The 22,512-nt window shown below is 50.2% G+C and overlaps 4 protein-coding genes and 2 non-coding genes across 7 annotated transcripts; 2 read left to right on the top strand and 4 right to left on the bottom strand.

Moving 5' to 3' along the window:
- The first annotated feature begins 683 nt into the window (after positions 1–683).
- LOC147223343 (kelch-like protein 33) lies at positions 684–4,778 on the top strand. Its single transcript, XM_086165585.1, has 4 exons — positions 684–1,896; positions 2,928–3,870; positions 3,933–4,100; positions 4,176–4,778. The coding sequence occupies exons 1-4, from the start codon at positions 1,107–1,109 to the stop codon at positions 4,696–4,698; spliced, it is 2,424 nt and encodes an 807-aa protein (XP_086021711.1). The 5' UTR covers positions 684–1,106; the 3' UTR covers positions 4,699–4,778.
- Positions 4,779–5,020: 242 nt separating this feature from the next.
- Positions 5,021–7,148, bottom strand: LOC147223342 (complement C1q-like protein 3). Its single transcript, XM_086165581.1, has 4 exons — positions 6,937–7,148; positions 5,910–5,969; positions 5,694–5,825; positions 5,021–5,596 (listed from the first exon to the last, which is right to left on the bottom strand). The coding sequence occupies exons 1-4, from the start codon at positions 7,130–7,132 to the stop codon at positions 5,316–5,318; spliced, it is 669 nt and encodes a 222-aa protein (XP_086021707.1). The 5' UTR covers positions 7,133–7,148; the 3' UTR covers positions 5,021–5,315.
- Positions 7,149–8,084: 936 nt separating this feature from the next.
- LOC147223339 (kelch-like protein 33) lies at positions 8,085–16,337 on the bottom strand. 2 transcript variants are annotated; one of them, XM_086165563.1, is made up of 6 exons: positions 15,798–16,337; positions 13,850–13,916; positions 11,193–12,101; positions 9,885–10,833; positions 9,628–9,798; positions 8,085–8,624 (listed from the first exon to the last, which is right to left on the bottom strand). In XM_086165563.1, exons 3-6 carry the CDS (start codon positions 11,941–11,943, stop codon positions 8,090–8,092), a joined length of 2,406 nt encoding a protein of 801 aa, XP_086021689.1. In that variant the 5' UTR covers positions 11,944–12,101; positions 13,850–13,916; positions 15,798–16,337; the 3' UTR covers positions 8,085–8,089. The 2 variants fall into 2 exon arrangements, with proteins under 2 accessions (XP_086021689.1, XP_086021690.1); XM_086165564.1 differs by lacking the exons at positions 13,850–13,916; positions 15,798–16,337 and adding an exon at positions 12,362–12,580.
- trnaf-gaa (transfer RNA phenylalanine (anticodon GAA)) lies at positions 13,477–13,549 on the bottom strand. Its single transcript has one exon. It is a non-coding gene; the product is annotated as a tRNA-Phe (tRNA).
- On the bottom strand, positions 15,106–15,179 carry trnan-guu (transfer RNA asparagine (anticodon GUU)). Its single transcript has one exon. It is a non-coding gene; the product is annotated as a tRNA-Asn (tRNA).
- A 403-nt stretch (positions 16,338–16,740) lies between the features above and the next one.
- On the top strand, positions 16,741–22,420 carry LOC147223338 (protein phosphatase 1K, mitochondrial-like). Its single transcript, XM_086165575.1, has 9 exons — positions 16,741–16,805; positions 18,223–18,332; positions 18,423–18,593; positions 19,683–19,855; positions 20,866–20,966; positions 21,058–21,223; positions 21,323–21,467; positions 21,581–21,715; positions 21,961–22,420. The coding sequence occupies exons 2-9, from the start codon at positions 18,228–18,230 to the stop codon at positions 22,090–22,092; spliced, it is 1,128 nt and encodes a 375-aa protein (XP_086021701.1). The 5' UTR covers positions 16,741–16,805; positions 18,223–18,227; the 3' UTR covers positions 22,093–22,420.
- The last annotated feature ends 92 nt before the right edge of the window (positions 22,421–22,512 follow it).

The following is a 22,512-nucleotide window of genomic DNA, read 5'->3' as shown; positions in this document are numbered from 1 at the left end:
ACCTGGTTGTCCGTCTCGCTGCAGCTGCTGCCGAAGCACAGGACCATGAAAGTTCATCTCACCTCATCGACGGAATCACATATTTAATATTCGTTCTTCTGCCGGCGGGCGTGAAGACGCGCCGGCGAGGTGTCGCCTTCCAGGTGGAGGCGGAGCAGCTTCTCACGCCGGAGCTCAGCAGCTGTCAGATCCTCCTGCTGACCCAGATTCCTCCCTGTTTAGACGTGGAGGAGCAACGATCCTCCACCCTTGACTCCCCTGGCATCTCATCCTGCTGCTCCACGTGGACGGAGGAGGAGGATCTGGACCTGGAAGGAGGGCGGACCCTTGGAGAGGAAGCTACATCCGAGTGGCCGGGGAAGGGAGTGAGCTTGGAGGAACTTGGAGGAACTTCAAGAAGCTTGGAGGACGTTAAAGGAGCTTGAAGGGATTTGGAGGAACTTTGAGGAGTTTAAAAGAGCTTGGAGGAACTTAGAGGAACTTCAGGAAACTTGAAGAAAGTTGGGGGAAGTTAAAGGAGCTTGGAGAACGCTAAAGGAGCTGAAAGGAGGTTGGAGGAGCTTGATGGACCTTAAATGAGCTTGAAGGGATTTGGAGGAACTTTGAGGAACTTCAAGAAGCTTGAAGAAAGTTGGGGGAAGTTAAAGGAGCTTGGAGAAACTTGGAGGACCTTGAGGGGTTCAAGGAGCTTGAAGGAACTTCAAGAAGCTTGGAGGACGTTAAAGGAGCTTGAAGGGATTTGAAGGAGTTTGAAAGAGCTTGTAGGAACTTAGATGAGCTTGAGGAGCTTGGAGAAACTTAAAGAAGCTGAAAGGAGGTTGGAGGAACTTTGAGGAGTTTAACAAAACTTGGAGGAACTTAGAGGAACTTGAGGAGCTCAGGGAGCTTAAAGGAACTTCAAGAAGCTTGGAGGACCTTAAAGGAGCTTGAAAGGATTTGGAGGAGTTTGAAAGAGCTTGGAGGAACTTGGGGGAACTTAGATGAGCTTGAGGAGCTTGGAGAAAGTTGGGGGAAGTTAAAGGAGCTTGGAAGAACTTGGAGGAACTTGGTAGAACTTGGAGAAGTAGATGCTCAGAGGAGGCCGAGGTCACTGATTCTCCATCCAGATGGAAGCGGTGGATCTGAACCTGCGGGAGGAGCAGATGGAGGAGAAGAAGATGAGGAGATGGAGGGAGAGGGTGGAGCGCTGGACCAGGGAGAAGGTGAAGGACGGGGCCTGCAGCATCAGGGAGCTCCACGGAGAAGATGAAGAGGAGGTCGGTGGAGTCGCAGAAGAAGACGTGAAGGTCGGTAGAGGGAGGACCTCCGAGGAGGAGGACTCCTCCTCCTCCTCCTCGGACGGAGAAGAAGATGCAGAAGATGATGAAGATGCAGAAGATGCGCCGGAGCTTCTGCATCAGGACCAGTTCGCCACCAGGTTCTTCCGGACGCTGAGGTCCTTCAGGACCTCCTCGCTCCTCGCCGACCTCACGCTGACCACCCAGGACGGCGGCAGCTTCCGGGTCCACGCCGCCGTCCTGGCCGCCGTCAGCGACCTGGTGAGGGCGGAGCTCCGGCGGGAGGCGGGGCTTCGCCGGGGGACGTTGACCTTCGGCGGCGAGGTGAGGGGGCGGGGCCTGCGGGTCCTGCTGGACTTCGCCTACACCGGGGCGCCGCCTCCTCTGGACCGGGACGTCCTGGACCAGGTGGCGGCGGCGGCGCGAGCGCTCGGCGTCCGCAGGCTGCTGGAGGCCTGCAGGGACCAGGAGGAGGAGGAGGAGGAGGAGGAGGAGGAGCCAGCCTGGGAGGAGAAGAACGGCGAGGAAGAAACTCGCCGCCTGAAGGTCCTGCAGCTGCTGAGGAGCCGGCGGCTCGGCTGCGACGTGATTCTGGAGACACCTGATGGACACGCCCACGGTAGGTGTGTGTGTGTGTGTGTGTGTGTGTGTGTGTGTGTGTTGCCATGGTGACAACTCAACCAGGTGGTATCTCTTATAACAATAATAATAATAATCAATGTTGTTGTTATTGTGAAAAGACATCCATTGGTTAATATAGTTTATAATTAATGAGAAAAAACAATTATTAGTTGTTTGTGTGTGTGTGTGTGTGTGTGTGTTGCCATGGTGACAACTCAACCAGGTGGTATCTCTTATAACAATAATAATAATAATCAATGTTGTTGTTATTGTGAAAAGACATCCATTGGTTAATATAGTTTATAATTAATGGGAAAAAACAATTATTAGTTGTTTGTGTGTGTGTGTGTGTGTGTTGCCATGGTGACAACTCAACCAGGTGATATCTCATATAATAAGAATAATAAATATTGTTGTTATTATGAATAATTATTAAAAACACATCCATTAGTTATTATAACTTCAAATTAGTGAGAAAATACAATTATTAGTTTTGTGTGTGTGTGTGTGTGTGTGTGTGTGTGTGTGTGTGTGTGTGTGTGTGTGTTGCCATGGTGACAACTCAACCAGGTGGTATCTCATAAAATAACAATAATAATAATAATAATGATTATAATAATAATAATGATGATGATGATGATGATGATGATGAAAATAATAATAATAATTATTATTATTATTATTATTATTATTATCAGGATTAGAATTGGGATTAGGATTAGGTTTTCAGATCAGAATAATGATCGGGATCTGTATCAGGATCAGAATGTGGATTAGCATCCAGGATGCAATAATTACGATCCGAATCAGGATTAGAATGGAGATCAGGATCAGGATCGGGATCAGGATCAGGATCGGGATTGGGATACGGAACAGAAACAGGATCAGGATCAGAACGAGGACAGGATCAAGAAACAGGATTAGGATCGGGATCTAGATCAGGATTACCTCCTCGGCCGTCACTCGGGGCAAAGTCACTCAAAACGCCGGCTTGTGATTGGTCGGCTGATGCGAAGGTCCCGCCCCCAGCACACAGGGTGGTCCTGGCGGCGAGCAGCGATTATTTCCGCGCCATGTTCACCTCGGGGATGAAGGAGTCCCGCCAGCCCCGCGTCAGGCTGCCCTTCCTGCGAGCGGCGGAGCTGGAGGCTCTGATTGGCTGCTCCTACAGCGGCGCCGCCGCCCTCGGCTGGAGTTGCGTCTTCGAGGTCGCCGGCGCCGCCCTCCAGCTCCAGCACCGGCCCGCCCTCTCCTTGACCCTCCGCTTCCTGCGACAACGAATAAGCCCCGCCTCCTGCCTGGACGTGGCCGCCTTCGCCGAGGCCTACGGGCTGGACGAGCTCCGCCGCTTCGCCGACGACTTCGTCCTGCGTGGGTTCCAGAAGGTGGCGCCGACCCGGAAGTTCAGGGACCTCCCGGCGCCGCAGCTCCTGCGCTACCTGAGGAGCCGCTCGCTCTGCGTCCCGTCCGAGCTGGCGGTCTTCAACGCCGTGGCGTCCTGGGTGCGAGCGCAACCAAGGGAACGCCGGAAGCTCGCCGGGGAGCTTCTGCAGACGGTCCACTTCCCCTTGATGACCTTCCAGGAGTTCAAGGCGGTTCGGTGCGACGCGCTGTGGGCGCGGCGCCGCTTAGCGCCGCTCTACGAGAAGATCCTGGACGACTTCTGCTCCGGCGACGCGGCGCCCCAGAGTTGTTGTTGCCGCGTCTACCTGCCCAAGGAGACCCTGGTGCTGGTCGGCGGCGAACGGATCTCCGAGGACCTGAGCACCCGCGGCGTCAGCGGCGAGCTGTGGTTCGGGAACTCGCTGCAGAACCACACCGGGATCAAGAAGGACGTGGACTGGCGGCGGCTCGGCGAGATGCCGGCGCCGCCGCGCTTCGCCCACGAGGTCGCCGTCCTGGAAGGGCGACTCTACGTCTTCGGGGGGAAGAAGTACTACGGCGTCGGCGACACCCTGGACTCCACGTACAGGTGAGGCGCCGCGACTCGCGCTTCGGTCGGCGTCCACCTGACCGCACGTCTCCCGCCGCCAGGTTCGACCCCCAGCGGGACTCGTGGGAACGCTGCGCCGCCATGAACCAAAAACGGAGCTCCTTCGCCGCCGCCGTCCTGAACGGGAGCGTCTACGCCATCGGCGGACACTGCGACCCCGACTACCTGGACGGCGTGGAGCGGTACTGCCCCTCCGCCGACGCCTGGAGGTAGGAAGCGCCCGCCTCCTGTTTGACCTTCAAATGACCTTGTGTCGGTAGTCATGACGACACGTGCGCTTTCAGCCCCGTCCGCCCGCTGGACTCGCCTCTGGGTGGTCATGCCGCCAAAGTCCTCGCCGGGTGGATCTACGTCTCAGGAGGGCTGAGCGCCGCCGACTGCTGCCTGGCGGGTGTGTTTACGTATCACCCGGAAACGGGCGCCGTCCCCTTGGCGGCCATGAGTCGCCCGCGCGCTCGCCACTGCATGGAGGCGCTGGGCGACCGTCTCTACGTGGCGGGCGGGATCACCGTGGACGACGGCGGGCGCGCCGTGGACCAGATGGCCTGCGAGGTCTACGCCCCGGACGCCGACGCGTGGACGGCGTTCGCCCCCTTGCCGGTGCCGCACACCGGGGCCGGCGGCGCGGCGTCGGAGGGGAAGTTCTACGTGCTGGGGGGCTACAGCCACGTGGACTACGGCGAGACCAAGATGGTGCACCGCTACGACCCCGGCGTGCGGCGCTGGGAGAACGTGGGGAAGATGCCGGGCCCGAACAGCGACATCAGAGCGTGTGTCATGTGTTTGCCGCCGCACCTTCGGGTCTGAAGATCCAAAATCCGGATTTAAACCCAAATCCGAGTTTCCGGGTCTTTGGTTTGACCGGCAGCGACGGCGGGTCGGCCGACGTGCACGTGTGTGTGGAGCCGGTTGTGTGTTTTCTGTCGCGCTGCAGGACGGTTGTCAAAAATCCAGGTGACAGTGTTTCTGCGGTTACCTGGTCTGACCACTAGGGGGCGCTGTTTCTCACGCTTCGCTTTCAAGGCTTTTGTTTTCAGGTTTGCGATTCACTCAAGGAGGTTATTTGGAAAAATAAAATAGAATTTGATCACATTAAATGCAAGCTGAGGGTTGTTTTTTTTTATATTCAAACTTGTCAGAGGAAATAAAAACAAAACAATTCATTATCTACCCCTTATCCTGCACTCCAGGTGGTGGGGGGGCGGAGCCTATCCTGGCCGTGCGCCGCGTTCATTCAGCCGTCATGTAGAAAAACGCAAACAAAACTATCCACTCATTCTTTCCCAGGTCTGGGGTCTCCAGAGAACCTCCCGCAGGTGTGTGAACACCTTCTTGCTGCGAGGGGGCGGAGCTAACAGAGAGAAACAAATCAAATTAAAAGTCGAGCGGCGATTATTCGTTAGCGATTCTGCGAAAGCTCTGGTTCACATGGCGAAGAGCAGGAAGCCGCTGAAGGTGGTGTGTCCGTTGAGGTTATCGAACACCCGGCTGCCTTCCCACAGCTCCACGTGCACGCTCTCGCCCGCCCGCAGGCCGAGCACCGCCGCCGCGCTGCCGCCGTCCGAGCCGCCGCCGGCCGGGCTCCTATAGGTGGACACCTGCCGCACGCCGTCCTTCACCAGGATGGCGCCGGTCAGGTGGCCGCTGTAGCCGAAGGTGCTGAAGGTGAAGAAGTAGAACCCGTCCAGCGGCGCCGTGAAGCTTCCTGTCGGGGAACACGACAACGTGAAGCTCCCGGAGAGGGGGCGGAGTCTCTCCAGATAGGAGGCGGGGCTTAAAGCGGGCCGTCAATCACGACCCACCCGTGTCGGGGTCGTAGCCGCCGCCCCGGTTGGAGAAGATCCGCTTGAAGACCAGCGTTCTGTCCAGGCAGGGTCCTTTGTAAAGCTCTCCAGAGGCCACCAGAGAGGCGGAGAAGGCCACGCCAGGAACATCTGAGGACGCAGAGAGGAGATGAAGGAACCTTCTGGTCTTCTTCAGCTTTGGACTCTGGTTTCAGGCCTGCAGAGATCCTTCACCTCCAGATGCTTTCAGCAGCTCCAGCTCTTCTTCGGTGGAGTTCAGCCGCGCCTGCAGGCCTGAGGAGATCCAGCAGCACTCTGAGCCTGGACCATGGAGCTGGACTAGCAGTGTGTGGGTGTGTGTGTGTGTGAGGACCAAGGTCTACACTAAGTGTGTGTGTGTGTGTGTGTGTGTGTGATGAAGGTCTACACCGAGTGTGTGTGAAGGTCTCCACTAAGTGTGTATGATGAAGATCTACATGATATTGTGTGTGTTTGAAGTTTTACACGTAGTGTGTGATGATGAAGGTCTACATGATAGTGTGTGTGTGTGTGTGATGGTCTACACCAAGTGTGTGCATGTGAAGTTTTACACGTAGTGTGTATGATGAAGGTCTACATCGATTGTGTGTAATAAAAGTCCACACAAGTGTGTGTGAAGGTCTCCACTGAGTGTGTGTGATGAAGATCTACATGATAGTGTGTGTGTGATGGTCTGTTCTGAGAGTGTGTGTGATTAAGGTCTACACGGAATGTGTGAGTGAAGGTCTGCACCAAGTGTGTGTGATGAAGGACTACACGGAGTGTGTGTGTGTGTGTGTGTGTGACGGTCTAAGCCAAGTGTGTGTGATGAAGGTCTACATGGAATGTGTGTGATGAAGGTCTACACGGAGTGTGTGTGTGTGTGTGTGTGTGTGATGAAGGTCTACACGGAGTGTGTGTGATAAAAGTCTACACTAAGTGTGTGTAAAGGTCTCCAATGAGTGTGTGTGACGAGAGATCGACATCATAGTGTGTGTGTGATGGTCTGTTCTGAGAGTGTGTGATGAAGGTCTACACTAAGTGTGTGTGTGATGAAGGTCTACACGTAGTGTGTGTGTGTGTGTGTGTGTGATGAAGGTCTACACTAAGTGTGTGTGTGATGAAGGTCTCTACTAAGTGTGTGTGATGATAGATCTACATCATAGTGTTTGTGATGATCTGTTCTGAGAGTGTGTGTAATGAAGGTCTACACTGAGTGTGTGTGTGTGTGTGTGTGTGTCACCTTTGTTTTCCTCCCTGAGCAGGTCCATCTTGTCCCTCTGCCTGCTGACCTCGGTCGCCGTGGCGTTGAGCTTCTCCTCCAGGGCCTCCAGGTCCCTCTGCAGCCTCTCCAGGTCTGGTCCAGGATCCTGGTCCCCCCGTCCCCCCAGGACGGGACCGGCCAGCAGGAGCAGGAGAACCAGCGCCGTGAAGTCCATGTCCAGATGTTTGGAGAAAGACTCCGTCCTCCTGCTTTTAAAGCCTGCTCTGCGTCAGCCGCCTCCCGTCTGGTAGGTTTCCACAGATCTGCACTCCTTCCTTCAGAAGACACCTGCTTGAACCTTGGTTTCCATGGCGATCACCAGGTGCCTGCCTGTACGACTCCGCAGGAATGCAGAAGGAGGTAACCTGAGGAGAAACTGCTGGATCCATCACCCGCGGCGACCCGGGGTCGTCACCGTGACTCAGTTGTTGTTGTCAAATCGGATTTTCCCGACAGCAGGTGAGGAGTTTCTTCCCCTGAGGGCCGGAGTCCGACAGGTCGCTGCCTGCTGAAGGTCGGTGAACATCCTCCTCTTCCTCGGCCTGATCCTTCCTTGACTTAACCATTTCCGAGTCGACTTTTTGCTTTGGCGTTTGACGCCGATACGGACGGGCGACCCTACATCTTCAGGGGGAAGCCTGGACTCCTGGGCGCCACCATGAGCTCCTTCGCCGTGAAAGTCTACGCCATGGTGGACACGGCGACCCCAACTAGCAGCATTGAGCGGTACTGCCCATGAAGGTAGGAAGGAAGTGCTCACCTACCGTTGGACCTTATCTTGTTTTGGCCTTGGTTGTCTCGACGACACTTGCTGGACTCGCCTCTGGCGGGAGGAACCGAGACCAGGACCTTGCAGGACCCGAGTGGACAGGAAAGGAAAGGGGGGACAAAGAGGAAGCAGTGCGAAGAAACCCAAATAAAAGAGTCCAAAAAGGGACTCGTCAAACAACTCCCATGGAAAAGACACAAGAATGTTTTACTGATTATACAGTTTTATGTCGATAGGTTGACGTTGTATCTGCAACACTTTGTCATGAGTGTGTGGTTGTTTCTCCATCTACTGTCTTCGACCTCTGACCCCTGAGACCTTTCTTCACCTGATCGCCTTGTGACGCTCTTCCTCCTCCAACCTTCACGCAGAAGACACCTCCACGCGGAGGTGCGTGGGCAGTCTCAGCAAGGAGGCCCTCAGGTCCGAGGAGGCCCCCGGAAGCTTCCCCACGTTCTCCCACCTCCCCGTCCTGGGTTCGAAGCGGTGGACCAGCCCGGGCTCGCTGTAGTCCTCCTGGCTGTAGCCCCCCAGGATGTAGACCCGGTCCTCCAGGACGGCGGAGGCGGCGCCGACGTGGGGGACCGGCAGCGAGGCGAAGCCCGTCCAGGAATCGGCCACGGGGTCGTACATCTCGCAGGCGTGAAGGTCGGTGTAGAAACCCCTTTGGTTGCAGACGCCGCCGGCGGCGTAGAGGCGACCCCGCAGGGCCTCCATGCAGTGCTGGGCTCGCTCGTGGGTCATGTCCGCCCGGCCGGAGGAGCCTTCCTCCGGGGCGTAGAGGAACGTGGACACGAGACAAACGTACCTTCGGTCGAAGCCGCCGGAGATGAAGATCTGGTCGTCGAGGACGGCGGCGGCGTGCCCGCTCAGGGCCTGAGCCAGGGGCCGGGCGTAGCTGAAGAACCACGAAAAATAAGAAGCACAATCGGGGCAAATTTTATGCTTGAAATCCAAAAAAAAAAAATTTATGATATGGATCCAAGTGAGAAAATGAAAATTCAAAATTCCGAGCTCCTGCTAAGACGCTGCTGGATCTTCTGAATTCCAGCTTCCCATCGGCCACTCCGTCCAGGTAGTTGGTGCAGTGTGCTTGTGTGGCATCATTTTAAAATCTTTATTTTGTGTATTTTTTTAAGAATCATCAGAAAGAAGATGCTTTCTGGGGAAATTAAGCACAAAATAATCGCAAATCATGAACGCGTGACCGATATCATCGCAATGCCTCCAACAGGAATCCATAAAGGCTATCAAGCCTTCTGAGGACATTACTTGTATGTCACAAAAAGGCGACGACATTGAAAAAGCGCTTCTGATGTGGGTGTAGAAGAAAAAGATCGCTGGCGATTCCGTAACGCAGACAATCACAAGTAAGAAAGTTAGTCGGCAAAGAGGGGAGAAAGTTCTTCCGAACCAACTGCGGACGAAGTTAAAGCCATGGTTGGTTTGGACACTTTAATCGAAGTTAATCGAATTGATCGAAGTAATTAATTGAAGTAGATCCTTTTTCAGGATCTTTCATATGGAACACTCCTATTTTTTCATTGAATATCCTCATTTTGTGAGTTTCGGAACAATAATTCATATAAGATATTAAAAAAAATCAAGATTTTATCTCAAGAGAACCACTGTACCTTGACTTACAAGTGCATCGACATACGAGTTTTACGATTTCTGAGTCGACTTTTTGCTTTGTGATCGAACGCCGCGAAGTAGCCCGGCGAAAAACACGGACTCGCCCCGGAAGACATGGAGATGTTGTTGTTTGTGAGATACGGTGACGGAGAACATCTTTTTAAATATTGAAGAGGCTTCACTCCGTCTAGAAATTAAGTTTAGAGCCAATGGCACAATTGATTTTGATGTTTTTATCTTGAAGGAGAACCCGTGGACGTCCTTACCTCCAGGAGTCCGCCTGGTCATCGTAGACCTCCACGCTGGCCACGTTGGTGTTGACCTCCTTATCCCCGCCGATGGCGTAGAGGCGCCGCCGGTGGACCAGCAAGGAGAAGTTGCTTCTGAGCTCCTGCATGTCGGCGAGCTGCAGCCAGCTGTTCCCAGCAGGATCGTAACTGGAGGCCCGGAAGGGGCAGGAGATGAGAGGCCATGTTCGTTAGGCTACATGACACCGGGCTGGTGTTTTGCGTGCAGAGTTTACCAGAAGGCAGACTTCATGGTGTCGTGCTGGGTGTAGAAGTAACATCCGCCCACGACGTAGAGGCGTCCTCCCATGGACGCGGCGCCGTGCCTGAACCTGGGCTTGTCCGGGACGGCGCCCAGCTTCCTCCACTCCACGTCCTTCACCAGGCCGGTGTGACTGCGCAGGGCGTTTGCAAACCACAACTCCCTGCAGGGGATGCGCCAGCCCTCATCCGGGTTCAGCTTGTCCCCCCCGACCAGGACCAGGGCGTCTTTGGGGCGCCGGACCCGGCACCGGTCACGGCCGCTGGACGGGCTGAAGCAAAATTCTTGAAACGCCGAGCCCTGAAGGTCCACCTTCGCGTCTCCCGAGCACTCCATGCGCAGGTTGACGGCCCGAACCTCCCGGAACTCTCGGAAGGTCATGAGGTGGAACCGAACCCCCTTCATCAGGAGGCCGGCCTTCTCCAGCCTCTCCTCGGGATCGGCCTGAACCCAGGAGACCACGGCGCGGAACACCACCAACTCCGAGGGCACGCACAACCCGTCGTCGCAGAGGAAGCGCAGCAGCTTTCCGGCCTCCAGGTCGCAGAACTTCTCTGTGGCCGACACCTCCAGGAAGTTCCTCAGGACAAAGTCGTATGCTTCCTCGTGGAGTTCCGACATCCCGTAGGCCTCGGCGAATGACGCCACGTCCAAGCAGGAACCGGCTTCCATTTCCTGCCGCATGAAGCGGAGGCAGAGCGAGACGGCCGGCCGGAGCTGCAGCTGGAGAGCGGTGCAGGCGAGCTCGAAAACACCGTCCCAGTCGAGTTGGAGGCTCCCGGAGTACGAGCAGCTGATGAGGGCCTCCAGCTCCGAGGCCCGGTGGAAGGGAAGAGCGACGCGGGCGCTGCGCGATTCCCGCATCCCGCAGGTGAACATGCCGCGGAAGTAAGCGCTGCTGGCGGCCAGGATCACCCGGTGTGCTGCGGAAGGACAGGAGACACCGCCGTGAGTCCAGACGCCGTAAGACCGAGGGTTCAGGGCAAGATCACTTCCTGGAGGGCCTTCAGAGTACGGCGTTGACTCTTTGTTGACATTATAAGTCATGGTCAAGGAGAAGATACTTTGTGAAAGTGATGCATCCATGTGACTGAAATGCCATGGCGACCCTCTCAACTCCCAGGCTAATAATAATCTGTGCGGTAAACTCAGCTGACAAGCAACGAGCGGAGCTAGGTTGGCTTTTAGCACAAACGACAGAGTCGACATTGCCGCGGAGCTTTAGTTTGGACGATCTTTGGTCCGCTTTGCAGTCGCGAGAATTAAGAAAATGTGCACAAACCGTGGAAGCAAACTCCGTCCACGTCCAAAGCCACATCGCAACCCAAGCGGTCGACCCGCAGCTCCTCTATGGCGCGGAGAGTGATCTGCATCTCCATGGCGGCGGCCTCTTGTTCCTTTTCTTTGTTTTGCGAAGGCTCCCCTTCCAGCAGCCTGGACACTCCCAGGGCTCGAGCCGCCGCCCGGATCCCAGCCGAGTTGTCCTTGTTTAGTGACGATGCCGCGCCGGTGTAGGCGAACTCCAAAACCGCCCGCAACCCAACCGCATTGACCTCTGGACCCAGACACAGGGACCACTGATGAACCCCTCCGTCGCCGGCCGATGGCGCTGTTCCGTCCCTCAGCCGGTCCTGGATGAAGAGGCTGACGGCGGCCAGGACGGGGGAGTGCGCCCGGAAGCCCCGGCCGTCCTCGGTCTGCAGCGTCAGATCGGCGAGAAGGGACGAATCCAAGAACGCCTTCAAGGTCAGGAACAGGTCTTCGGGGTACGTCCGGCTGCGGTACAAACGGACACCCGGCCAGTCGGTGGTAGAAGTCCCCTCCCGGTTGAGGCCGCCGCCGCCGCTCCTTTTCCAAGGCCTGGCGTTCATCAGCCCGATCCTGGAGTCGTTGTAGGCCACGATGGCCCTGAGCTCCAGCTTGTCCTGCTCGGCTCCTTCTTGGTCTCCTTCGATGACCTTCTTCTTCTTTTCCTTCTCTCTCCTCCACTGCTCTGCCCACCCCTCCGGCAGGCCGCTCCCGGTGGACGCCATGGCGGTAACTCCACCAAAAAAGATGTCTCCGATCCCAGCTCAAACCCGGCCTTTATCTCGGGTCCAGTTTAACTGTCCCGGACTGGATTTACAGAAGCGGATATTAATAGCGACTGAGTCAGACGGATTCAGTTTGGGGGTGCAGGTCATTGTCGTCTCTGCCAGGGGGAGAAGACGGAGGGCGTTTACACTTTATTCCCTCCAGGCTCAAGAAAACACCTTCAAAAAAAGACCTTTTTTTGGACACAACTACAAACTACAACACACCTCTTTCTCTATTTCATGTAACACCAATACTATCTCATGTCTCCTCAACCTTTGGACTTCAAATTAATAAATAACGCTTTTATCGATTAGGTCATCCCTCTATTTTGCACACTAGAACAACATGTGTGTGTGTGTGATGCACTCGCAATACCTGTAGGTCTTCGGGCTAACGCTTCCCCATCGCTCATTTACCTCTACATTATTTACCCAAACCTGCACCTGTGAAGGTTTTTCTAGTTAACAATTGACACCGGGCCTTCGGCGCTGGTATATTCGCCATCTGGAGATCCCGAGGTCCCTCAACGCTGAGACGGTTCAGATGCTCAGATACGTCAGAATGTTGCAGAGCAGCGTTTTTCCCCCGCACAAAGAAAACCGTACCCCGTTCTGGTTTTCAGGTGTGTGTCTGAAGGCCGCGTGAGCATCTGACACTGGAGCAGGACCATGAAAACGTCCGCCGTGGTATTTCTTCCAATGCTGAGATCTAAATTTAACTAGAACTGCAGGGGCTCGGTTTGCAAAAGTGCTCATGTTTGCACTTTAGATTTCACGGATTGTCGGCTCCGGAGCCCCGCGGCTCTTCCATCACTACGCCGCAGCTCCCTGTGGCTTCAGGAGATAAAAAATGAGTATTTAACTTAACTTCATTTGAGATTCTCTTGTTTTTATCTTGCAATTCTAAACTTGAGGATTACGGTGATCCTGTAACGTTAAAATAAAACGTGTTTATTCCTTGCTGTCGTGCAACACCCATCGGCAACGCGAATTATGGAGTTTTTACGGAACTGACGTGCACACGCCGGAGCCAAAAATCACATTAACACATTAACTGACTATTTCATTTGCAAATATATATTGCTGCTGACGACAGCCCCGGTAAATACAATAAAAAAAGACGGGACACGGACAGCATTTTTGGTTTGCGACAAGGGGGATAATTCAAGTTCAGCCTTTCACCGCACAAATACCAGCTCAAACACAAATGGATATTGAGCGTTTCATTTGAATGTAACCTGCCACCATGAGCCTTTTATTTTGCAGTTCCAAATGTTTTTGTCGCATGCAGAAACAAAATTTAGTGTCATCCGGTGCCGTTCATTGATTTCATAACTGCTACTGTTTTTTTGATACGAATAGCATGAAGGGAAAAAAGATGCATGCAGTGTTATCTTGATTTTTTGTGGCTCTTTGAGGGTTGAAGGTCACCGACACCTGGCTTAGATAATCTTTTACGCTCTGTGGGGTTGCAGTAAAGGAAAAATCCACTGCCGAAACCCGGGATCGAACCAGGGACCTTTAGATCTTCAGTCTAACGCTCTCCCAACTGAGCTATTTCGGCCATAAAGCGTCTAAACTGTTGGGATGTAAACACAAAGTACAGATCCAAATCTTAATTTTAACAAATAAAATGTAAAATGTAAAATGTCAAGGGCTTTTTGTTCTCATTTGTATTTATTTTTAAGAATTTGGAATAAAGACCAAGGATTAAACTTTTTTTATATATTAGGAGCACAAACCAAGCTGATCTACACTTAGTGGTTTCAGACATATCAAAAAATGCATTTTAGGTTTATGAAGACTTTACATCACCTGGGAAATGAATTTCACTGATAAATCTTATTTTGTGACCTGGGCTCACTGTTTTTCCCCAGGAAGGGCCTTCAGGGGGACACTCTGCTCGCCAAGGCCAGAAGAGACGTCAACACCTGGAGGAGAACGCATGTCGTCATGTGACTCCGAGGTTAAGTGCTGGTGAACGGTGATCTTTGGATTGATCCACACCCATTTGCCTCGGGACTCACATAACCAGCTTTCAGGTCATTGCCTGATATCTTTCACGGGGAAACTTACTACTCCGCAGTATTTATCATCATCTTGCCGTTATAAAACCGTCTAGAAATAAAATCGGAGTGTCTCATCTGTTGTGTTTTTGTTTTGTTTTCAAATCCAGATTTTGGATTTCCTGCTTGTATACAGTTCTTACGCTTCTTTACACTCATATTCTGTCATGCTGCTCAAACATGAAGCATTTTTAACTGATACATTTTCGGCTTGTTTTTCTCATAACCTTATCGATATGACCTTTTCTATTTGACACCATGTTCTGACACTTCTTTGTTATATTAGTTCATTTTGGTCTGTTCATCGTCATTAAATGACAGCATATATCAGGGGTGTCAAACTCATTTTCACAGAGAACCTCAACATCTTCATCTCTGCAGCCTCAAGCTCTGCCTTCTGTAACTACCTCTTAATGTTAAATGACTCTGAATTCATTACTCATTCAAATACAAAATGTTAAATATGCATAACACCGTTTTTTTCTCCTTGAAGTACAAACATTTATTCACCATTCCATCTTTCTTGAAACAGCCTCACATCAGATCCTTTGTATTTCTCCATTCCACTTGCTGGAAATCGCATCCAAGTAGATGCACTGCGATCTAATGGCGGGATGCCGTCACTTGACGGTTAACATGATCAGCATGAATTGTGAGGAAATGTAGTTTACGACGCACATGTCTGACTTGTTTATTTTCAGACAATCAGACCTTCTAAGATGTTTTGCGGGCCACACGACATGACATGACGGGCCACATTTGGCCCGCAAGCCGTGAGTTTGACACATGGTATATTTTCATAAAAACTGAGCTTAAACAAACCAAAAAAAAAACAGGAATTCTTCTTTTTACATACCCACTTTCATGACTTAAATGAGTATATCTCACATACAGCAGGTCATTTACAAATACACTGATTTTTGGGATACGGGGGTATATCTAGCAATAATATTAATTCTATTACGTTTTTGTATCGATTATTGGTATTACATGTTTATCATCCAGATCATGGATATCAGTGCAAAATCTCGCGATATTTGGAATAAAATATCGTCGTCCCTGGGTGGGCTCGAACCACCAACCTTTCGGTTAACAGCCGAACGCGCTAACCGATTGCGCCACAGAGACGGTGACTCTCAACATATGAGGAATAATAGTTAATAGTCAGGTGTTCAAAGTAATCGTTTTGATACGTTTTGATGAAATATAAATCAAATAAATATATAATAAGAAATATATAGATTTAAATCAAACCCGGACAAATCGAGTGGACAAATCGTGTAACTTCGACATCTGAGGGAAGCTCGTTTATAGTCTGCGTTGTTTTAATTCGTCCCTCTTTCACTTGAGTAATATTTTATTCAAGTATTCAATATCGTCTGAAAACACACTAGAATTTAAACCAAGATGTGTTTTATACGTGTTTTAGTGATAAAAATAATACGTCGTGAAGTCAGATTTACCGTAGGGATATATACCCTGAGCCAAGTAAAATTAAAACCTGTAACATTACATCTGTTTTTTTCGCCACGACCATTTCGATAATTTCAATTCGAAAATCTCTCCACGAAGAAAACATAAATTAAAGGTTATACCGAGAAGGTCAACGGAACACAAGCGATTTAATGTCACTTTTAACATTTGTCTCGTCTATCACCGTAACCCGAGACGCTAGCTTAGCTTGCTACCGCTAACCGTTAGCGACCTTGTTTAGGAATTTTGGGTAATGTAGTGCTCAATTGTTACCTTCATTTTTTAACTTGTGTCCTTCCAAAATGTGCTGTTTTTTTAGCGTGATAGCAGTTATTTTCTGTATGAGTTGCGGTTGATTCACAGCTGGGAATCTTCTGGAAAGTTCGACATGGACGGTATTCTTCGTACGACTCTAATTGGAATCTTCGACGGACTTATAAATATACTCACATTATGGCGCTCAGGTGAATGACTTTCCTCCTTTTAACCCTATTTTATATTGTTAAAAATGTTTGAGTATAATCCCTGGCCTACCCAACGTGAAAAACATATCTAACTGACCTGACAACATTTCACGGCGGTAAGTGTTCTTAAACTATAAAAAAATAAATAAATAAATAACTCACCCACTACTGCAAATCGTTATAATTTATCTGTATATATATTCATAACTGTGCAATATTTCATTTTGTAACAGCTGCATGTGCTATATTTTTACACTCCCTATCTTTCACCTGGTACTTAAGACTTTAAGACACTTTATAGCCTTGACTTGTTACTTAGACACTTCATAATTGTATTTGTATTTCTTATTCTCTCCCCCCTTTTTTATACTGTTTATACAATTTCCAACTATTATTTATTATTGTTATGTTTACTTGAAACTCTGGCACAACAATTTCCTTCGGGATAAATAAAGTTGTACGTATTCCTGTTCTTATAATTGACATGTAAGAAGCTAGCGATCTCCACCAATCAGAGGCGTCGGTTTGGCACCATGGCATTGTGGGTAATGTAGTTCTTTTCCCCACATCACAAATCCATATTTTCATAATGAATATTTTGATTGCGTTATGGTTTCACTAGATCGGAAACCTGCCGCTTGGGAAGCATGACCTGAAAAAATACGACTTGAGGACTGAAAATGAAGGCCCCACTGTCACGGCGCCAAGAATCCACGGGGTGTGGGGTGGAGGGGGTGTAGGAGCGGCTTGGGAGACGGGAGTCGCGCCGCGGCGGGTCGAGTTGGGGACACCTGTTGCCACGGAGACCGGATCACAGGTGAGTCCTGGGAACTCGGGGTTCACATTTCCACTTATATTATCATAACTTTCTTTAGAATGAACAGAAGCACGGATCTGTGCAATAAAATCCCCAATAACCCATTACTATTGTTTCTTTTTTCTGGGGTTTGTTATGGTTGCAATATTTTCTGTTATGACTTACTTTTTATCGCACAATCAATGCATATCTATTTGCTTTTAAAAGTCTACGTGCTTTGCTGTTGTGTTCCATTATTTTCTTGCAAGCCAGTGTTTGTTATTGCTACATATGTTTATGTGTGAGCACATATGTGTGTGTGTGCATCCTTTGTCAACAACAGGTCACCTGCTATCCAAACCCCCGCCCTCTGTTGAAAACTAAAACCTATCATTAGGGCCTCGTAGTTTTTCCCGCTTTATTTAACATATTCATATTTTATCTGCGCTCTCTGTCACATTTAGATTTATTCCCGGAGGTTCATTCTGGTTCTACTTTATCATCATAATGATGATAAATGTGTTGAAATGTGTTATCGTGTCAGATAAAGGTCGCTCAGGCCGTCTTTAAATAGCACTCTCATTTTGTATATTGGACTCTGCTGACCTTCATACTGCAGTGTCGGGGGAGAAGGGGGGCAGGGGGGGTGAGATTAGTTTATTTTCCTTGTACACTTTATCCGGGGGTTAAAATAGATCCTGGAAGACCCTGATCCTGGAGCAGGTCCAGATGTTTGGGAGTGAAGACCCCACAGCCTGTGGGACGTCAACATCCTGAACGCAGCGTACAGTTTCCTCATCCTTCTTTTGTATTTGCTGCAAAATTGCATCCTTTTAATGAATTCTATCTATTTTATTTTCCATTTCCGTATCATTTTCAAATGGATATTTCAACAGATCTTTCCAAAAAAGATTTTTTTCCCCAGATTTAAAAAAATATATAAATAAAATAATGAAATAATACAAGTAAAATAATCAAATTTTCACTGAATTAAATTTCTTTTTTTTTTTTTTACAGATGTCCATATCTCCTCATTATACATTTATAAACAATTATAAGAATTAACTTCCTTTTTCAATAGGAAAAACAACTGATCTTTCCAAATGAAATAATTTCAAAATAATTTTAATCTAATTTGCACTAAATAACTTTTTTTTTCTGATATCTATTCCTTTCTTTTTTTCTAGATTTTTAGAGATTTTCATCAGAAAAAAATCACAAATGTTTCAAAAAAAGATGTTTTACTTTTCCAGATTTTTAAACTAATCTTCATCTGTTTTCCACTGAATGATCTTTTTTTTTTTTACTCAGATTTTTTTTTCCATAAAGGTCTATATCCCCCCCCACTATACATTTGTAGATAATTCTAAAAATGACCTCTCTGTCACAATAATGTATTTTGTGGCTGAAATGTTCTTCTGCTGGTCTCCTTCAGCAGCTTCCATGTTTTCTCCAGTGCTGCTCAGGCTGCATCATGTTCCCGCCGCCATCAGATCCGCCGTCCTGGCGGCCCGCCGCCCCCCGCTGACCCTTCCCACACCCACTCAGGTCAACATGCATGACCAGTCAACACCAGCGTGGCGTTCAGCTTTGCTCGCCGTGACCGAAGTCTGATTCTCTGACACACACACACCGCAGGCGGGGTGTGTCGGAGGGGCGTCGGCCCGGCGGTTCAGCTGCTCGGCCCTCCTGGACGGCGAGCGCGGCGGCCGCTTGGTCACCTGGGACTCGCTGGGGATCTGGGACGATCGGATCGAAGAGCCGGTCCTGCTGCCGTCCAGCGTGCGCTGTGGAGAACCCATCCCTCAGGTGAGCTGCTGAAAACTGCTAATCCAGGGGCGTCAAACTCATTTTGGTCCAGATAATTTGATGTCGAGGGCGCCGGACCAGTAAAATTATAGCAGAAGTACCAAATCCGGGAGGTAAATTATGGGTAAATGAACAGGTAAATTATGAAACTCTTTCTATGTGTTGAACTGTTCCTTTAAAAACATACATGAGGGACAACCTGAGATTGATGAAGAAAAGTGACTGCAATTTCAACAATGAACTAATAAGAAGTGGTCCATTTTTCTTGGGGTACATCCAGCCATTCGGGCCGTGCCTCACTTGGCAACCTTGGAAAGAAAAAATGTCTATGAAAAAAAAAAAGCATGAAATGGTTAAATTTGTCAGTGATTTGCTCTACACGGGTGTTTTTCTTTTCACTTCACCGCTTTGCCGGATTTTCACATTTACTGTTCAAATACTGAGAGGAGACGTGCGGTGAGGCCGCCTGCTGTTGAGCCTCAACTTGATTGCACAATAACGGCTGACTGCTGTCATGCTCTGCACTAAGACCGGATTGGCGTCCCTCTGTATGTCGCTTTTTAAAATATTTAAACACTTTTGCTAGATGAACTACATTTCCAATTATGTCAACAACGTTATGTGTGCTACTACTTTCTTGTGGTGAGCGATCGTAAAACGACTGCAAAGAGCCACTAAGTGAGGCACGCAGTTCCTCTGCCTCATGCTAGGGGGCGCCGGCAATTCTTCTCAAGTGGACTTGAGAATTAGCGGAAAAACTGAAGCGACTTTGACGTCGATAGTATCGAACGGCGAATGAGTGAATCAGAAAGAGAGAGACGGAGGACGGAAGGAGAGGCGTGTGAATGAGGAGGTACAAGGACTGATTGATGGATGCATGAAGTGATGAGCTGATTCAGTGAGGAAATGGAAGAAGAGGTGGAAGGAAGAAGTGATGTGAAAGGATGAACTCCTGGACGAATGCACGCCGTGTCCAGAGAAGAGCCGAACGGGTCGATCGCGGTCTTTCGGCGAGCGGATGTAGTATCGAGCGGACGAATCGATGGACGCTCCGGGACGGATTGACGAAGGGATGAACGTCCTCCTCAGGTCAGCCTGTCGCGGGTCGGCAGCGCGTCGGTCCTGGGTCGCCGCGAGCAGAACGAGGACCGCCTCCGCATCGCCCGTCTCCATGACGACCTGCTGTTCTTCGCCGTGTTTGACGGACACGGCGGACCGACGGCCGCCGACTTCTGCTGCTCCTACATGGAAAAATTCATCAGGTGTGCCAGAGTAACACACAGAATACACAGAATACACACAAAATACACACAAAATACACCAGCGTATATATGGCTCTTCATAATACTGTGTCATTTTTAAGTAAACAGAAATCAGTTTTGAAGATAAATTTCACGGGAACCATTGGCTCCCGAGCAGGTCCAGGTCATTGTAAAGGTGAAGAAATTAATTTTATCATATAGCCAACTAGTTTATCCGCGTCAACCCTCGTAACGGAAAAGACGGCGAAAAGAAAAAAAAGACGATGATTTGCATTTGGATCTGCGGTACGTCTGATATGCTATGATAAAATTGCATAGATGAAAGGGTCGAATATAAAGCTGCACTTCGAGTAAATCCATGCAGAACCAGAGGTCGCATTAAACGTAAGATGTATTTAATTTATTGTACATTAAAAATACTATATGGCTCTTGATGAAATGTATTTATAAGTATTTGGCTTTTATGGCTCTCCCGGTCAAAAAGGTTCCCGACCCCTGGATTACACCTAGAGTACACAAAGAATACACTGAGAGTACACCCAATGTATGCCCAGAGTACACAAAGAATACACCGAGAGTACACCCAATGTATGCCCAGAGTACACAAAGAATACACTGAGAGTACACCCAATGTATACCCAGAGTACACAAAGAATACACTGAGAGTACACCTGATGTATACCCAGAGTACACCCAATGTATGCCCAGAGTACACAAAGAATACACTGAGAGTACACCCAATGTATGCCCAGAGTACACAAAGAATACACTGAGAGTACACCTGATGTATACCTAGAGTACACCCAATGTATACCCAGAGTACACAAAGAATATACCCAGAGTACACCCAATGTATACCCAGAGTACACAAAGAATACACCTAGAGAACACAAAAAGTACACTCAGCTTAAACCAAGGATACACCCAGAGCACCAAATCCAAGTCCCATCACCATCTATCTGGTGTCCAGCCCCTTTCTCCTGCGTGAAGATGTAGTTCTGTGCCCTCAGGAGTGCCGTGGAGCAGGAGGAGGACCTTCAGGCGGCCCTCAAGAAGGCCTTCCTGGCCACGGACGACGCCCTCCTCCGCTACGTCCGACACTTCAACAACGGTCAGACACTAACACGCCGCCGCCGCCGCCGCATAGCTTAGCGCTCGAGCTTCGCCCGACCCGCTGACCCCCGTCCCGTCCCGTCTCTCAGCGTCCCTGCTGACGGCCGGCACCACGGCGACGGTCGCCGTGCTGCGTTCCGGCGCCGAGCTGGTGGTCGGCAGCGTGGGCGACAGCCGGGCGCTGCTGTGCCGGAAGGGACGCGCCTGGAAGCTCAGCGACGACCACACGGCCGACCGCCACGACGAGACGCTGCGGTACGATGTTAGCATACATAGCATGTACTATTATCTGCATTTCTGGATGGAAGCTATCAGAAAACTGGCAAGTGTGTGTGTGTGTGTGTGTGTGTGCAGGATCCACAGGTCTGGAGGCTTCGTGTCGTGGAACAGCGTCGGCCAGGCCAACGTTAACGGGCGCCTTGCCATGACCCGCAGCATCGGCGACTTTCACCTGAAGAGCAGCGGGGTCATCGCCGAGCCGGAGACGCGGCGCCTCACGGTGAGGAAGGTCGCGGCCGAGGCGGGAAGTGGAAACGCGGGTTCGGAAAACGCCGGGCGGCCGGTGAATCTGTCCGGAATCAGCTCGGACCTGGTCTCGCTCGACCCCCGCAGGTCCAGCACGCCAGCGACTCCTTCCTGGTCCTGACCACCGACGGCATCAGCTTCCTGCTGAGCGACCAGGAGATCTGTGACATCATCTGCCAGTGCTCCGACCCCACCGAGGCGGCCGACGTCATCGCCCAGCAGGTACCGGTTGCCACGGAAACATTCGGACGCCGCACGAAACAAACCCAAATAAACAGCCCATCAGACGCCGGGAGGCTAACAGTTACTATTGACTTCCATTCACTTTGCTAAGCTAACTAGCGGGACTTGGGGCTGTATGTTTGTTTGGCCGGGATAAAAGGGGTGATGTCCGTGAGTGTCACTCACTGTGTGTGTGTGTGTGTGTGTGTGTGTGTGTGTGTGTGTGTGTGTGTGTGTCCCACCAGGCGTTGCAGTACGGTTCTGAGGACAACGCCTCCATAATCATAGTCCCGTTGGGTGGTTGGGGGGGACGGCGTGCCAGCGGCGCCCCCTACAGCCTGAGCCGGGGCTTCGCTTGCAGCGGCAGATGGGTGTAGATACACACTGTCACCATGGCAACCAGCTGCGGGACTGATCGCTGTGGTTTCTCCTCACCAGAGACCCCCAACCAAACCCCAAGGATTTTATTATAAAGGCCTTTTTCCTCCGTCATAAGAATGTTTCAATGATATTGTAATTTCGGTATTTTGTAAAAATAGGCACACATCAGTGATAATCAATCACAGAAATGAGTAAAAGCGAAAAATAGATTTCTGTTTTTTTGCATTAAAGGAAAAATATCGGCAGCTGCAGCTGTTCTCTCAACGGCGTGGCGTCTCCTAACAAATACTTAATAAAAATTACATAGATGAGACAAAATTAAAATCACTCAGTCATCCGCTATTTTCTTTAATGATATATAAAATGACATTTTATTTCTTTAAAGTTTTCAAATCTTTTTTCTGTAAAGGTGTCTC

Source organism: Fistularia commersonii, chromosome 19 (genome assembly GCF_037954325.1).
Source record: "Fistularia commersonii isolate RoL2024-O1a breed Wild chromosome 19, RoL_Fcom_v1.0, whole genome shotgun sequence".
Taxonomy (NCBI): Eukaryota; Metazoa; Chordata; class Actinopteri; order Syngnathiformes; family Fistulariidae; genus Fistularia; species Fistularia commersonii.
This window is presented reverse-complemented; position numbering and strand designations above follow the sequence as displayed.

Bases quoted from the DNA above. Each gene is read 5' to 3' on its own strand.
- LOC147223343 (XM_086165585.1), top strand. From the start codon at position 1,107: ATGGAAGCGGTGGATCTGAACCTGCGGGAGGAGCAGATGGAGGAGAAG. The intron at 1,897-2,927 runs GTAGGTGTGTGT...TCCCGCCCCCAG, and splicing joins ACCTGATGGACACGCCCACG to CACACAGGGTGGTCCTGGCG. The intron at 4,101-4,175 runs GTAGGAAGCGCC...GTGCGCTTTCAG, and splicing joins CCCTCCGCCGACGCCTGGAG to CCCCGTCCGCCCGCTGGACT.
- LOC147223342 (XM_086165581.1), bottom strand. From the start codon at position 7,132: ATGGACTTCACGGCGCTGGTTCTCCTGCTCCTGCTGGCCGGTCCCGTC. The intron at 5,826-5,909 runs GTGAAGGATCTC...CTGCGTCCTCAG, and splicing joins GCTGCTGAAAGCATCTGGAG to ATGTTCCTGGCGTGGCCTTC. The intron at 5,597-5,693 runs GTGGGTCGTGAT...GTTCCCCGACAG, and splicing joins CGGCTACGACCCCGACACGG to GAAGCTTCACGGCGCCGCTG.
- LOC147223339 (XM_086165563.1), bottom strand. From the start codon at position 11,943: ATGGCGTCCACCGGGAGCGGCCTGCCGGAGGGGTGGGCAGAGCAGTGG. The intron at 10,834-11,192 runs GTTTGTGCACAT...GTCCTTCCGCAG, and splicing joins GGACGGAGTTTGCTTCCACG to CACACCGGGTGATCCTGGCC. The intron at 8,625-9,627 runs GTAAGGACGTCC...GTGGTTCTTCAG, and splicing joins GACCAGGCGGACTCCTGGAG to CTACGCCCGGCCCCTGGCTC.
- LOC147223338 (XM_086165575.1), top strand. From the start codon at position 18,228: ATGTTTTCTCCAGTGCTGCTCAGGCTGCATCATGTTCCCGCCGCCATC. The intron at 20,967-21,057 runs GTCAGACACTAA...CCCGTCTCTCAG, and splicing joins CGTCCGACACTTCAACAACG to CGTCCCTGCTGACGGCCGGC. The intron at 21,716-21,960 runs GTACCGGTTGCC...GTGTCCCACCAG, and splicing joins CCGACGTCATCGCCCAGCAG to GCGTTGCAGTACGGTTCTGA.